The sequence below is a fragment of the Vipera berus genome, assembly GCF_964194415.1.
Source record: "Vipera berus genome assembly, chromosome: Z".
NCBI lineage: Eukaryota > Metazoa > Chordata > Lepidosauria > Squamata > Viperidae > Vipera > Vipera berus.
In genome coordinates this window covers 53,851,361-53,864,272 of record NC_138205.1, presented here as the reverse complement: position 1 = coordinate 53,864,272, position 12,912 = coordinate 53,851,361, and the positions used below count along the sequence as shown (strand labels likewise).

The 12,912-nt window shown below is 38.0% G+C and overlaps 1 protein-coding gene across 1 annotated transcript in view; it reads right to left on the bottom strand.

Annotated features, from left to right (window-relative positions):
- Nucleotides 1–10,907: 10,907 nt before the first annotated feature.
- The window catches only part of LOC308678982 (transmembrane protease serine 11A-like), a gene marked incomplete at both ends in the record, with an annotated part of 75,971 nt that continues 73,966 nt past the window's right edge, over nt 10,908–12,912 (bottom strand). The window contains one exon of the mRNA XM_081346211.1: nt 10,908–11,069. Within this exon, the coding sequence (XP_081202337.1) occupies nt 10,908–11,069 (162 nt within the window). The remainder of the gene's footprint in view (nt 11,070–12,912) is intronic.

Genomic DNA, 12,912 nt, shown 5'->3' with positions numbered 1-12,912 from the left:
TAAACTCGCAATGTCACGTGACATGTCACGACATATCTCAACTTTTTTTTTAATCCCATTTATATTCCACCCTTCTCCGAAGACTCAGGGCGGCTTACAATTTAAAGCACAAATCAATGTGCTTAGCAATAGCCTTCATTCTATGTATATGCCTGCTTATTAGGGCTTTTGGGCCCTCCCAAGCGGCATTATTACAAAGTCAGCTTATTGCCCCCAACAATCTGGGTCCTCATTTTACCTACCTCGGAAGGATGGAAGACTGAGCCAACCTTGAGCCTGGTGGGATGTGAACCTGCACTAATTGCAGGCAGCTGATGTTACTTAAGGAGGCATTAGCCCACTACTCCACCAAGGCTCTTTTTTGCCATTGCATTGGGGTGGGTGTGGTTTTGCTTTGGTGCATCCGTCCCGAAGGCTGGCAGTTTAGCACCCCTGGCTTAGACATTAGTATTTCCGTATCAATCTTTTTAACTTTTATATTTTATTGTATTTTACTAGTCTAGGTGAAATGTTATTATTTAGTGTTCACCATGCCCATTCCCTTACTTCCCTAATTGCCTTCCCCCTCTCTTGCATTTTATGACAGGATGCCAGCAATGCTGGAGATGGCAGGCCTGACATTCTGCCCCCTGGAAAAAAGATGTTAGTCCTATAGAAAAAGAGACAAAAAGGAGAGATAGTGAGAGTTCAGTATTATCTGGAAATTTGTTGTGGAATTTGCAAAGAAATTTTGGGCTTGAATGTGTTGGGTATCCACCCATTCAGTCTCTGAGGAAGGGAAATCTTTCCACACAGTTAGATATTGGACTTCCCTCTGTGTCAATGAGAATCCAAAATTTCTTTAATTTTGAAATGCTGCTCTCCTTCAATTAGAATGGGAGTTGGTGGTAGTTTCATTGCAGGGTGTAGGGGAGAAGTGATTGTTAGTTTTAATAGGCTACAGTGAAAGACTGGGTGAATACACAAGAATTTTGGGTAGGTCCAATTGAACCATTACTAGATTGATGATTTTGCTGATAGGGAAGGGTCCGATGTATTTGGGACTTAGTTTTTTCTATGATGCCTAGACTGCAGATATTTGGTGGAGAAGTAGACTGTCACCTATATTAAAGTCTTTCAGCTTGGAGTATTTTTTGTCAGCATGTTTTTTATGTGTTTCTCTTGCCTCTTCTAGCACTTTGTGGATTACCAGCAAATGTTTTGAAGTTGTGTAATCCATTCTGCTAATGATGTGGTTTGTGGCTTGACCTGAGGTAATTTGGGTATGGGTACAAAGTACTGGCCTCCAGTGACTTTAAACAGGATGAGGCCAGTGCTACTACTGCATTATTGTAGGCAACCTCTGTGAAGGGGAGGAGTTCAGCCTAGTTGTCTTGCTAATAGTTAATGTACCACCTTAGGTATTGTTCCAAGATGCCATTCGTACATTCACATATTCCATTCATCTGGGGATGATGGGAGGAGTTAAGCCGTTAGATAGTGCCAAATAATTTTAGGAACTCCTGCCAAAATGGTGAAGTGAATTGAACCACATGATCTGAAATGATGCACTCTAGGGCTCCATGGAGTCTACAGTAGTGGCCAAAATTGTAGAAACCTTTTGGGAAAAGTGTACAGTAGAAATGCTACCTTTGGTTAAGTTTCCACCCAATTTTTCTTCTAATTGCTTTATAACTGTAGCCTTGTTCACTTAATAATACAGTTTTACATCACTTTCTGGGCAACCAATCAACTCTTTGCACCATTACTTTAATTTTATTAAGTTTTACAAGCTCACTAAATGAAAGAACACAAAACAACCCAACCAACTTGATAGCGATCACATAACACACTGACAAATGTCCTCCTCTTAGCTTCAATACATGACATCAATGACTGAATCCTACTGTGATCTGATTGGCTCATTGCCAAAACAAGATGACACTTGATTGGCTCTCTAAACACTCATGCTCATTGGCTACAATCAGATGAAGGAAAGCTACCTGATATCAACCTATGCAAGTTGTTGTCAACACTGCTAACATCAGATGTTCTTGCTTTGACAACATATGGAGATGCAGCCTTTTTCTTTTCTGTGCTTTATTCTTAGAATTACATGATACTGAGGGTGGAGGAGGAATGTGATGGGAGTTACGTTAGAGATAACAATATTGTAAAAGTGTATGAACTCAGGGGCTTTTGAAATAAGAGATGATAAGAGATGATGGGCTGGAAAACAGGAGGGGAAACCTGTAATTCAAAGTAATTGGAGAATGTGATTTATGACTGCTAATTAGAGGAGGGAATTGTGTTTGATACTTTGTGCTAAGGGAGGAGATTCAGATTTTGGCTTCGACCATGTATGTGTCGAAGCTATGCTACTTGAATAAAGATTCTTTAACAATGCCTTGAAGTTCTTTGAAGAGTTTCATTTGTCAGATGTGCTTCCTTTTTTGGGTTATTTGGCTATAACTTTTCCTAGAATACAGTACAGATAATTGAAAAAACTTCATTGCATTACATTCTTAATTAAATTATCTTTCCATTGGTATATAATTTTATGGTACTACTCAAACTACACAGACCTAAGATGGCAGTGCCTGGAATGGCTGCGGCTGCATTGGCTCTTGAAGGCGAATAGTTTTGGGAGGGATAGTAAGGGCTATAGGCCACATGATCAGGAAGATTTTAATGTGTTTGAGCAACATGGTAGAACTAAGGTAACATACGACCGACAATCTTTGCTGGCATGGCGAGTTGCTAGTTGTTTTGGAACTGTTGGTGAGACCGTTAAAAGTCGTTGGCGCTGTTTGAATTTGTTCTACCAGCAGCAAGATCTGACTGCTGGCCTAGTGATGGATTGTATTGCAAATCAGGGCTGTTTCCAGAGGAGGCAGAGGAGGAGAGGACCTGGAGCTTATGGAGCGAAGGAACTGGATGAGGCTGTCGGCAGGCCCAGAGGAAGAGAGAGAGGCTTTTGGAGGAGTTGGTGGCGGCGGCAGCGTGCTCCAGGGGCGAAAAGAAGCAAGGCCTCTTTAAGGAAAAGGTGGAAGAGTCAGGATCAGAAAAAGGAAAGAAGGCAAGGTTGTCAGAGTACAAGTGAATTTGAGGGCTAATCCACATGGAGCCCCATTTCCATCTGTCCTGTTTGCCATCGTTCACTCCCTAGAGACTAAAATAGACAATGTGAAATTTGAGCGGGCCCCGAACAAGGAGTATATATCAGAGGTGGTGACCCTTTGAGAGCTGTATGCAACGAAATTTCATTTTGATGTATGCCGATTGGTGTACATTCAAAGTGACAATAAAGTTATCATTATTACTAAAAAAAAAGAAGTGGTGTTATTAGCCACCAAACCTCAAAAATACACTTTTCCCAATAGGTTTCTACAATTTTGGCCACTACTGTATACACATGTTGTATGAACAGCTTGACTAGAGTGTGCACTGAGGGAATCTTAGGGCATGGCACAAATTGTACTTGTTTGGAGAAAATGTCAGTTATCACCCAAATTACTGTATTTCCTGAAATTCTGGTAGTTCTATTACTGGTATAAAGTCCATAGAGATTTCTTTCCAGGGCACTTGGAGTTTTGCCACTGGCTGAAGGAGACCTGACGAACAGACAGGGCAACTAACCACATAGATTTCAATGTTTTTCAGAGATGGCCACACCAAAACGCATTGTACAAGGCATAGGGTTTTTAAAAAACCAAAATGTCCCGCTGTTTTTGAATCTGACTTTTCTGGAAAAGTTGGCTGACTAAAATGTACCGTTTGGTACTCACCCAAGTTAGGCCAGTTGCAAGGCGCAATCTGTTTTTTGGGCTTGGAACTATTCATCTTTTCTAATGCTGTTTTTAGTGCTGTAAACAGTTCATCCGGCACCTGCAGGGTGATTTTTCCCTGTGCCCTAGTGATGGTCTGAGCTGCTAGCTGCTAACAGAATAAATAATAATAATAATAATAATAATAATAATAATAATAATAATAATAATAATTAATAATAATAATAATAATAATAATAATAATAATAATAATAATAATAATAATAATAATAATAATAATAATAATAATAATAATAATAATAATAAAATTTGGAAGGGACCTTGAAGGTCATCTAGTTCAACTCCATGCTCAGGCATGAAACCCATTTCAGACAAAATAATGATTGGTCTAATAATGTCAACTTTACAGGTGATATATTGAGGTAGCCTTGAAAGAGCATTGGCTAAAAGGTTGTTCCCCTTGGGAGATATCATAGTATGAAGCAGGGCTTTTTTGTCATAGAACGCTCAGAACGGAGTTCCGGCACCTTTTTTGGATGGAACCTTGTAGGATAGGCAAGGTGGGTTGTATGACATGTGTGAGTTCCAGCATCTTTTTCTTTTACAAAAAAAGCACTGGTGTGAAGTTAAAGCAGTTGAAATATTGAGCCCAGCGGACCTGTTTTAGGGACAGCCTTCTGGGAGTTTTCAAAGCTTCCAGAGTTTTGTAGTCTGTCCAAACCTTGAAAGGGGTTTTATTCCCTTCTAGCAAATGTGTCCAGGTTAGAAGTGCCCTGCTTACTGCATAGCCTTTCTTTCCCCAAACCACTCATCTCTTCTCTGCCTTGGATAGCTTCTTGGAGGTGTAAGCGCATGGCTGAAGAAACCCTTGGTCATTTTTCTGAAGTAATATGGCACCCACTGCCACGCCACTAGGATCTGCCTGGATGACAAATGGGGCTTTCAGATCTAGGTGTTTCAGTACAGGCTCGGCTGTAAAGAAACATCTGAGTTTTTGAATGCCTCTGGGATTCCATTGTCCACTTTAGAGGTTGACTGGGATTAGATTTCCCCTCCCCTTTGGTCTTCAGTAGGTTGGTGATGGGCAGAACTATTGAGCAAACAACAGTATGAATTGGCAGTAAAAATTTGCAAATCCAAGGAAGGTTTGAAATTGGAGTGGGGCATCCACTCCAATACAGTTCACACCTTTTCGGGATCCATTTCTACCCCATCATAAGAGATGCAATAGCCCAAATAATCAATTTTGTGTTTGTGGAATTCACATGTGGAAAGTTTAGCATATAGCTGGGTTGCATGGTCCCCATAGTAGAGGTGCGTCTCCAGGTCAACTACTACTGTAGACCCAGCTTAATGTCAGGTTTGTCCTAACTTGGACATTTAGGAAAGAAAGAACTTCAGCTGTATTCTTTGAAGTGAAAGATTCTTTTACAAAGTCAAGCATAAGCAAAATTGGAACTGAGTATTCACACACAAAGTTTGCAATTTTCTCCTTTCCCTGGCTCTTCCCACTTGACCAGTTCATCAATGTCCAATAGTATTCATTGTTGATGTTTTAGAAACAACTTTGAGGTTTGGTGCCTCTCTGATGCAGTTTCACATTTCATTCAGGTTCCATCCAGTGGTGGGATTCAGACATGTGAACAACTGGTTCTCTGTGTGGATGCCACTTCCGGAAGTCCATTCTGAGCCTGGGCAACAAAAAATTAGCTACTGGTTCTGCCGAAGTGGTGAGAACTGGAATCCCACCACTGATTCCATTCTTGATCAGTCAATTTATTCCAGATTGACATCTTTGGTTCCTGTCACTCTGTCACACCCTCCCTCTTTTCCTGTGCATTCCTGTTGACCCAGAATTAGGAGACAACATAGGAAGTATCAATTGTGAATATGTGCAGATAGCCCTGCTGTCTTTTGGATACTTGCAGAATCATGGATGCAGGGTCATGAAAGGACAGCAAGGAAAACATCCAATGTCCTAACCCACCTGGTAAAGTACAATGTCTTTAGGGAAACACCCAAAAGGGAACATTTTTAGCTACTTCTGCTTTCTCCTTTCTTATCTACAGTGTGCCAGACTTACTGGGTCAAATCTTTATCTTATGTGTGTCAGCTTTGCTGGGTGGATTGCTTATATGTAATCAGAAAGAATAAATACAAGGATTTCTTGTCATTCGGGGCTTCTCTCTGTTAGAGGAGCAAGTCTTTGTTCAGTTGAATAAAAACGTAAAGCTTAAAGGCAACTTCTGGTTTCCTGTATTTTTTATCAAGCAAAATCTCAGAACCTGCATATCATTCCCATGCCCAGTTCCTTCCCCAATTGCCTCTCCCCTCCCTTGCATTTTGTGGCAAGATGCCAGTGAAGCAAAGTATGCTGAAGATCACAGACCTGACAGTGCTGGTCCATGTGTGACATCCTATATGAGCCTTGGTGGAGCAGAGGGCTAATGCCTCCTTAAGTAACACCAGCTGCCTGCAATTAGTGCAGGTTCGCATCCCACCAGGCTCAAGGTTGACTCAGCCTTCCATCCTTCCGAGGTAGGTAAAATGAGGACCCAGATTGTTGGGGGCAATAAGCTGACTTTGTAATAATGCCGCTTGGGTGTGTGTGTGTGAAAGCCCTAACAAGCAGGCATATACATAGAATGAAGGCTACTGCTAAGCTTGTAAGCTGCCCTGAGTCTTCGGAGAAGGGCGGGATATAAATGTAATAAAAATAAAAAATAAAAAAAAATATGCTAAGTATAAATAAATAAATATTCATGATTAGCAGCCAAAATTCCATAAGACACACTCCAAACTATTCACGAAGCAAAATCTTTGTTGTTCAGTGTAATTATTCTGGAGACAGTCAGTGGCTCACTTTTTTTCATCTCTATCAGAGATGTAATTTGTGAATGCACTAAAGCACTACAGATGAAATTCAGAAGCCAATTCAGGTATTGGAAGGATGGCTTGTTGATAAAAAAAAGTCTACTCAATATCTTCTTTTAGATGAAGAGTAGTTATTCATAGTTACTAGAGAGACAGATACTGTACATACATGAAATATGTGTTCTAATAGACTTTTTCCATCCATTATATATCTTAAATTACCAGGCTATAATGTGTAAAAATGAGAGAAATTAAACACAATTAGTTTATGATAATACTTGACTATGCCATGAACTCTAGAATTCTCAATTTTTTAAAATTCATTAGTGCGTTTAAATAAAACACTTCTCCAAGAGCACTAAGGAAATAATGTTTTTCACTTTTGTAGCATATCATAGATAAGGATGTATATCTGAACTAGATTATGCAGAAACAATCAAAGGAAAAAAAAGAAAGATTGTTGTATAATAGCAATAGCGATAATGCTTAGATTTATATATCGCTTCACAGTGCTTTACAGCCCTCTCTAAGCAGTTTACAGAGTCAGCATATTGCCTCAACAATCTGGCTCTTCATTTTACCAACCTCAGAAGGATGAAAGGCTAAGTTAACCTTAAGCCATTCAGAATCAAACTCCTGGATTGAGCAGTGAGTTAGTCTGTAGTACTGCATTCTAACCACTGCGCCACCATGGCTCTTCAGCAATAATAATAACCTTGAGTGCAATAATAGATATCGCTACTGTTGATAAAATTTTCATGTAAATATTTCATATTCTCATCTTCTTCCAGTTAGATATTTCCAGATTTAAGAATGTTACCTCATATAACAGTAGAAGATTCATTTAAACAAGGGAAATATTGTAATCAACAGGATTATTTTTTATGCCACAGAATTCTGTGTTCATTTCATATTAGAATAAAATCCATAATATCAATGTTTACTAATCTTTTGTAGCATGATTTGGTTACCACATTACAAAAATGATATTTAGACTTTGGTAAAAGTGCAGAGAAGAGCAAGTAAGATTTTTAAAGGCTAGAGATTAAAATGTATGAAGAATGGTTGCAGGAATTGGGTACGAGCAGGAGTGTCAAACTCACAACATCATGTGACGTGTCACAATGTATCGTGACTTTTTTTCAATTGCCGGCAATGGGGTGGCCATAGTTTCACCATGATGCATCCAGCCCGTGGGGCGGCAGTTTGACACCCCTGGTCTAGAAAAGGAAGGACTAGTGATGCAAAGTTGTAGGTGCTTTGTACCAGGGAGTTTTTAAGAAAAGACTGGACAACCACCTGTCTGAAATTGAAGGAAATATAATTTTTGATAAAAATTCTTTAATGAGTACTTAGTTAAATATATTTTTTTAATTCCATTTATATCCCGCCCTTCTCCGAAGACTCAGGGCGGCTTTACAAACTTAGCAGTAGCCTGCATAGTCTTAGTTTTTAAAAAGGCGGGAACTTTTTGTCAGGCAGAAAACTTGTCAGGTTGGGAAGCATGTGACCAAAGTGGGCCTATCAACTGGGTCCACGGAGGAGGGATGTGGCATGTCATTGGGACCAGGAGGTATTTAAATCATTGCAAATTTTGATTGTGTGGCTTCTTGATTTTGTTAATAGAAGTCTACCAGCCTTTGCAAATGCTTTTAAATAACATTTTCTTTCAGTGACCTCCAAGTCTCTTTTTGAATTTTGATTTGGGGCTCGTCTGGGATATCCAAACTGTCTCCGGTAAACCAAGTGGTGCCGTGTCCAACAGAAAGGCATGCCTTGTTGATTTTAATTATTTTGGAAGAACGGTGCTGCTCAGCCCAGTTTATGATGAAATTGGACTCAGGGAAAAATGATCAATTCAGATCTCAGGTCCAAGACAATGGCATGATGAAGAATGGCTTCCTGAGAGAATTATACAGTTGTATGGGCCAGCCACTTGGGCTGAAGATGGGATGTATGGATATAGAACCCCTATATATATATATGTTAAATAGGATAATACAACTTCAAGCAGTATTAGAAATTATTACTAATGAGACCGCTATAGCTTTGAACTTACTTGCTAAACAAAATTATCAAATTAGGACAGCAGTATACCAAAATTGTTTAATTTTAGATTACTTATTGGCTGAAGAAGATGGAATGTGTGGAGAATTTAATCTGACCAATTATTACCTACAAATAGATTATCAAGGAAAGGCAATTGAAGAAATCATACTAAAATAAGAAAAATAGTCATGTGCCAGTTCAGATTTGGACAGGAATCATGGATACTTCTTGGTGGTCCCAACTAATATAAGGATGGTCAAAATGGGAAATAATATTGCTATGGTTCATAGGAGGAATATTGATTGTCCCTTGTATTCTACCCCTGATGGTCAAAATAATACAACATACAATCAAACAAATGCAGGTAACCCTGTTTCAAAGGAAGGATAAAAATGGAGAAAAGATTCTAATATTGAAGATGGATAACCTCTAAAACTAAAGATGAATATTGCCAAAACTTTGAATTGATTAATGAAAACATATATGGAATAAAGAATTTTTTAATATAAATAGAGAAGGGGTGGATTTGAAGGGAATACAACTTTTGATAAAAAATATTTAATGAGAACTTAGTTTCTAACAAGGCGGAAAATTTGTTGTCAGGCAGAAAAGTTGTCAGGTTAGGTGGTTGTAAAGAATGTGACCAAAGTGAGTCTATGAAATGGATCCATGGAGGAGGGATGTGGTGTGTCATCAGGACCAGAAGGTATTGCCAATTTTGATCATGTGTGGCTTTTTGATTTTGTTAATAGAAGTCCACCAGCCTTTGCAAATGCTTTTAAATAACCTTTCAGTGATCTCCAAGTCTCTTTTTGAGTTTTGATTTCATCCCAGACAAAATGGTATAGAATCTCCTGCTTGAGCAGGGATTGAATTAGAAGACCTCCAAGGTCTTCCAGCTCTATTCTGATTAATTTTCACTCACAGGCAAATTTTTAAAAACCCTTCCCTTTATAAATCAATATATCTATAGAAAATTTGAATTGTTGGGAGAGAATAATGTGTAGAAAAGTGAATAATTATACAAATAAGGATATTTGTAGTAATAAATTCCTCTATCATTCTTCAGAAAGAAATAATATTTTCATAATAAACATACTCCTCAAATCAAATTCAATTCCATTGATGTAACATTTTTGGCAGCAATGCAGAAGTGACTGCCACTCTCTTCTTCCAGAATTTTTTCAACTTCCAGTCTGTCCTGCCACTCTGAATAGTAGTCTATCATCCAAGTACTAAACCAGGCCCAACACTGCTTGATTTTGGAAGTCAGCCAACACTGGAAGTCAGCGTCTTTGACTTTTATTTTTTGAAGATTTCAGGGTGGAGGAAAGAGCAAACGTAGATGACAAAATTTTCAATAAATTGTTATAATCAAAGTACAGTATATTTATCAGGGTGGAGCTTTGAAAAGGCCAGTTCTACAAATTTGCTAAATAGGCATAGTGTTGATTGACTGCTATGTGTGTTTTCATGAAGAAATTTCTCTATCTCCTCTTCCTAGAATGTTTTGCAGGAGAATGTCAGAAAATATTGCAGGATATTTGGATGCTATCCTAGCACCATTACTACTATCACCATCAAAATTAACATTTTCTATTCCCATAGATGGAAATGCTAGTAAATTCATTATGTTTCTGATACAATAAAATAAAGGAGGAGGGTCAGGAACAAAAGCTACAATGTTTATATATTTCTGAATGTTAAGAGATGTTACTTTATATTAAAATAATGACGTCTTAGGTATGCCTAGCAGTGAGACATTTCTGCTTCTCACTGTCTGTGACATAGGCCCAGAAATCTTAATATGCATTTCTCTAGAAATGAATAAATGCTTTGTGCAGCCCACTTCAAACTTACCAAGGACTGTTGTTGACATGCAGCTGCTTAATGGTTAAAGATAATGTCCTGCCTTTTTAAGGCTTAGATTATCTTTTACTAATGCCTTTTTGAAAGCACAGGAAAACAGAACAGTTGGAAAGTGAACGAAATTATTCAATCTATGTGGAAGCACATTTACAAACTTTTCACTGGGAATGTACATTTTACAATAGGTGCTTTGGTTTAACAGTTCAAATACATTATTATTTTTTAAATGTTAGTTTTATTAATGACTTATCAGATAATATAAACACTTATACAAAGTCATTATCCTTTGTACCACCTGGATGCCATCTATACAGCTTCAAATATGTGCAGCTTTTTATACTTCTTACATCAAAGCCCAGTATATTTAGTAATCCAGTCTCGATAGTAAGTCACTCGTGTGTAGACGCCAGGTTTATTTGGTTTTCCACATTCATCCCCCCAGCTCACTATGCCAACAAGGTACCACATTTGTCTTGAATCAAATGTCATCAATGGACCCCCGGAGTCACCCTAGCAGGAGAAAAAATATTTTTAGTATGAAGCAAAAAAAAATAAAAAAGCTGACACTTATATTCATCATATGTCTTTGTGATGTTAAAATGAATTTTGTGGTTTTCAACTTACTTTTTCATCACTATTTTTATGCATTTCACAAAAAAGCAAAAATGTTATGCCTATAATTATCTGATGATTTTCCAACCAACCCTGAGAAAGAACCATGAATTTTGTTTGAGTCAAAAAAGGCAGTGCATACCCAAGAACTATTACTTTGTATTGCGAACTGTATACATGTGAGGTACACAAAAATGTACATGTTGTAATTTTCCATTTCTGTTAAATGAATAGGCATATAGAGGCACTTAGCTAAGGTACTTTTAGGAAAGGAGATATAATAAGCTGAAGGAATAGAAAGGAATTATATATACTGACTTAAAGCATACTTTTAGAATAGTGCACACTATTGTAGAATAGCATATAGCTTATGAATAACATATTATTCAATTTATATAAGGTTTAGTCTTTATAAAAACTGCTTAGAATTAGTATTTTAAAGTATAACTATGAACCAAAGTGCAGCCATGTTTAACTGAAGCATGAACTCTGTTACACACATAGCTTTTAGATGAAAAGTAGGCACTCTTATAAGACATAAATCTTTTATCATTGCAATTATCCAGTTTGGGTAACAGTTCATCTTGTAGATAAGGCTATACCCTTAGTTAGTAGGATGTTACAAATCATGCCATAGAAAAGGGAGTGAATATAAGATAGGAACAAAAGGGGTTTTGATCTAATAATTGGAGGGTTTGGTAATTGTAATGGTTGTTAGGCAGTCATAAAGCATGTGACCGGGTGGGCCTATCACTTTGGAACGATGTCACATGATGCACGGGACAGGGTATAAAAACCTATGCAAAAATTGATTCAGGTGTGGACTCTGGGATTTGCCATTTGCAAAAACTTTAATAAAACTTGTTTTGTTTTCCAATACCCTTGGAGTTGAATTTTTATTCCTCACATATGTCATGGTTCCAATAGATGAAACCAGTAAAAGAACTTCAAGAGAAGAATTCTTTCTTAAAGAACATTTTATTTAGGAAACAAAGTATCGGCACTTATATAGTTGAATCCAAAAATGAGATTCCCTATTCCCAGATACAAAGTAGTAAATTGCAATTCCCACCCCACAAGAGCTGTCATAAATCACATTCCCCAATTAGTACAAAACGCGGGCTTTCATCTCCAGCCCTTCAGCCCACCAAAACCTTATCAGAACACGTCCTTGAGTTTCCACACTTCTACATTGTTATGGGTAGCTAAATCCTCAGGCATGTACCCCATCCCCCTTCTACATCTGCACTCTAAAAGAATAGAAAGGCACATTAAAAGCAAAAGTAAAAATGGCTGCTGGTTCTAATTTGTCAGAGTGATGATATCAATTGTCATAGCATTGACATCCGCCCCCCCCTTAACAAAAAGGCGTAATCCTGCAATTTAAACAGAAGCATAGGTTAAGGGTTGCCCCTTGTCTTATTGGGGTGTTGGTCATAGAATTTACAGATGAGCCTATCAGCTTTCACATCATTGGATTTAACCCAAGTGGCATCGGATAATGGGTATCCCTTCCACTGTACTAAATACTGTAACTTTCCCCTTAAAAGTTCTAGAATCAAATATACATTTTACTTCGTAATGTGTTTGTCCAGATGCCACTAGGGGACCAGTTGCTTTCTTGGGAGGAGGTCGTAAAGTGGACCCCTGGAAAGGCTTTAATAAACTACAATGAAAAACAGGGTGAATTTTTTCTAGGAGTTGTGGGAGTTTCAATTCCACTGTAACTGGGTTTATAATT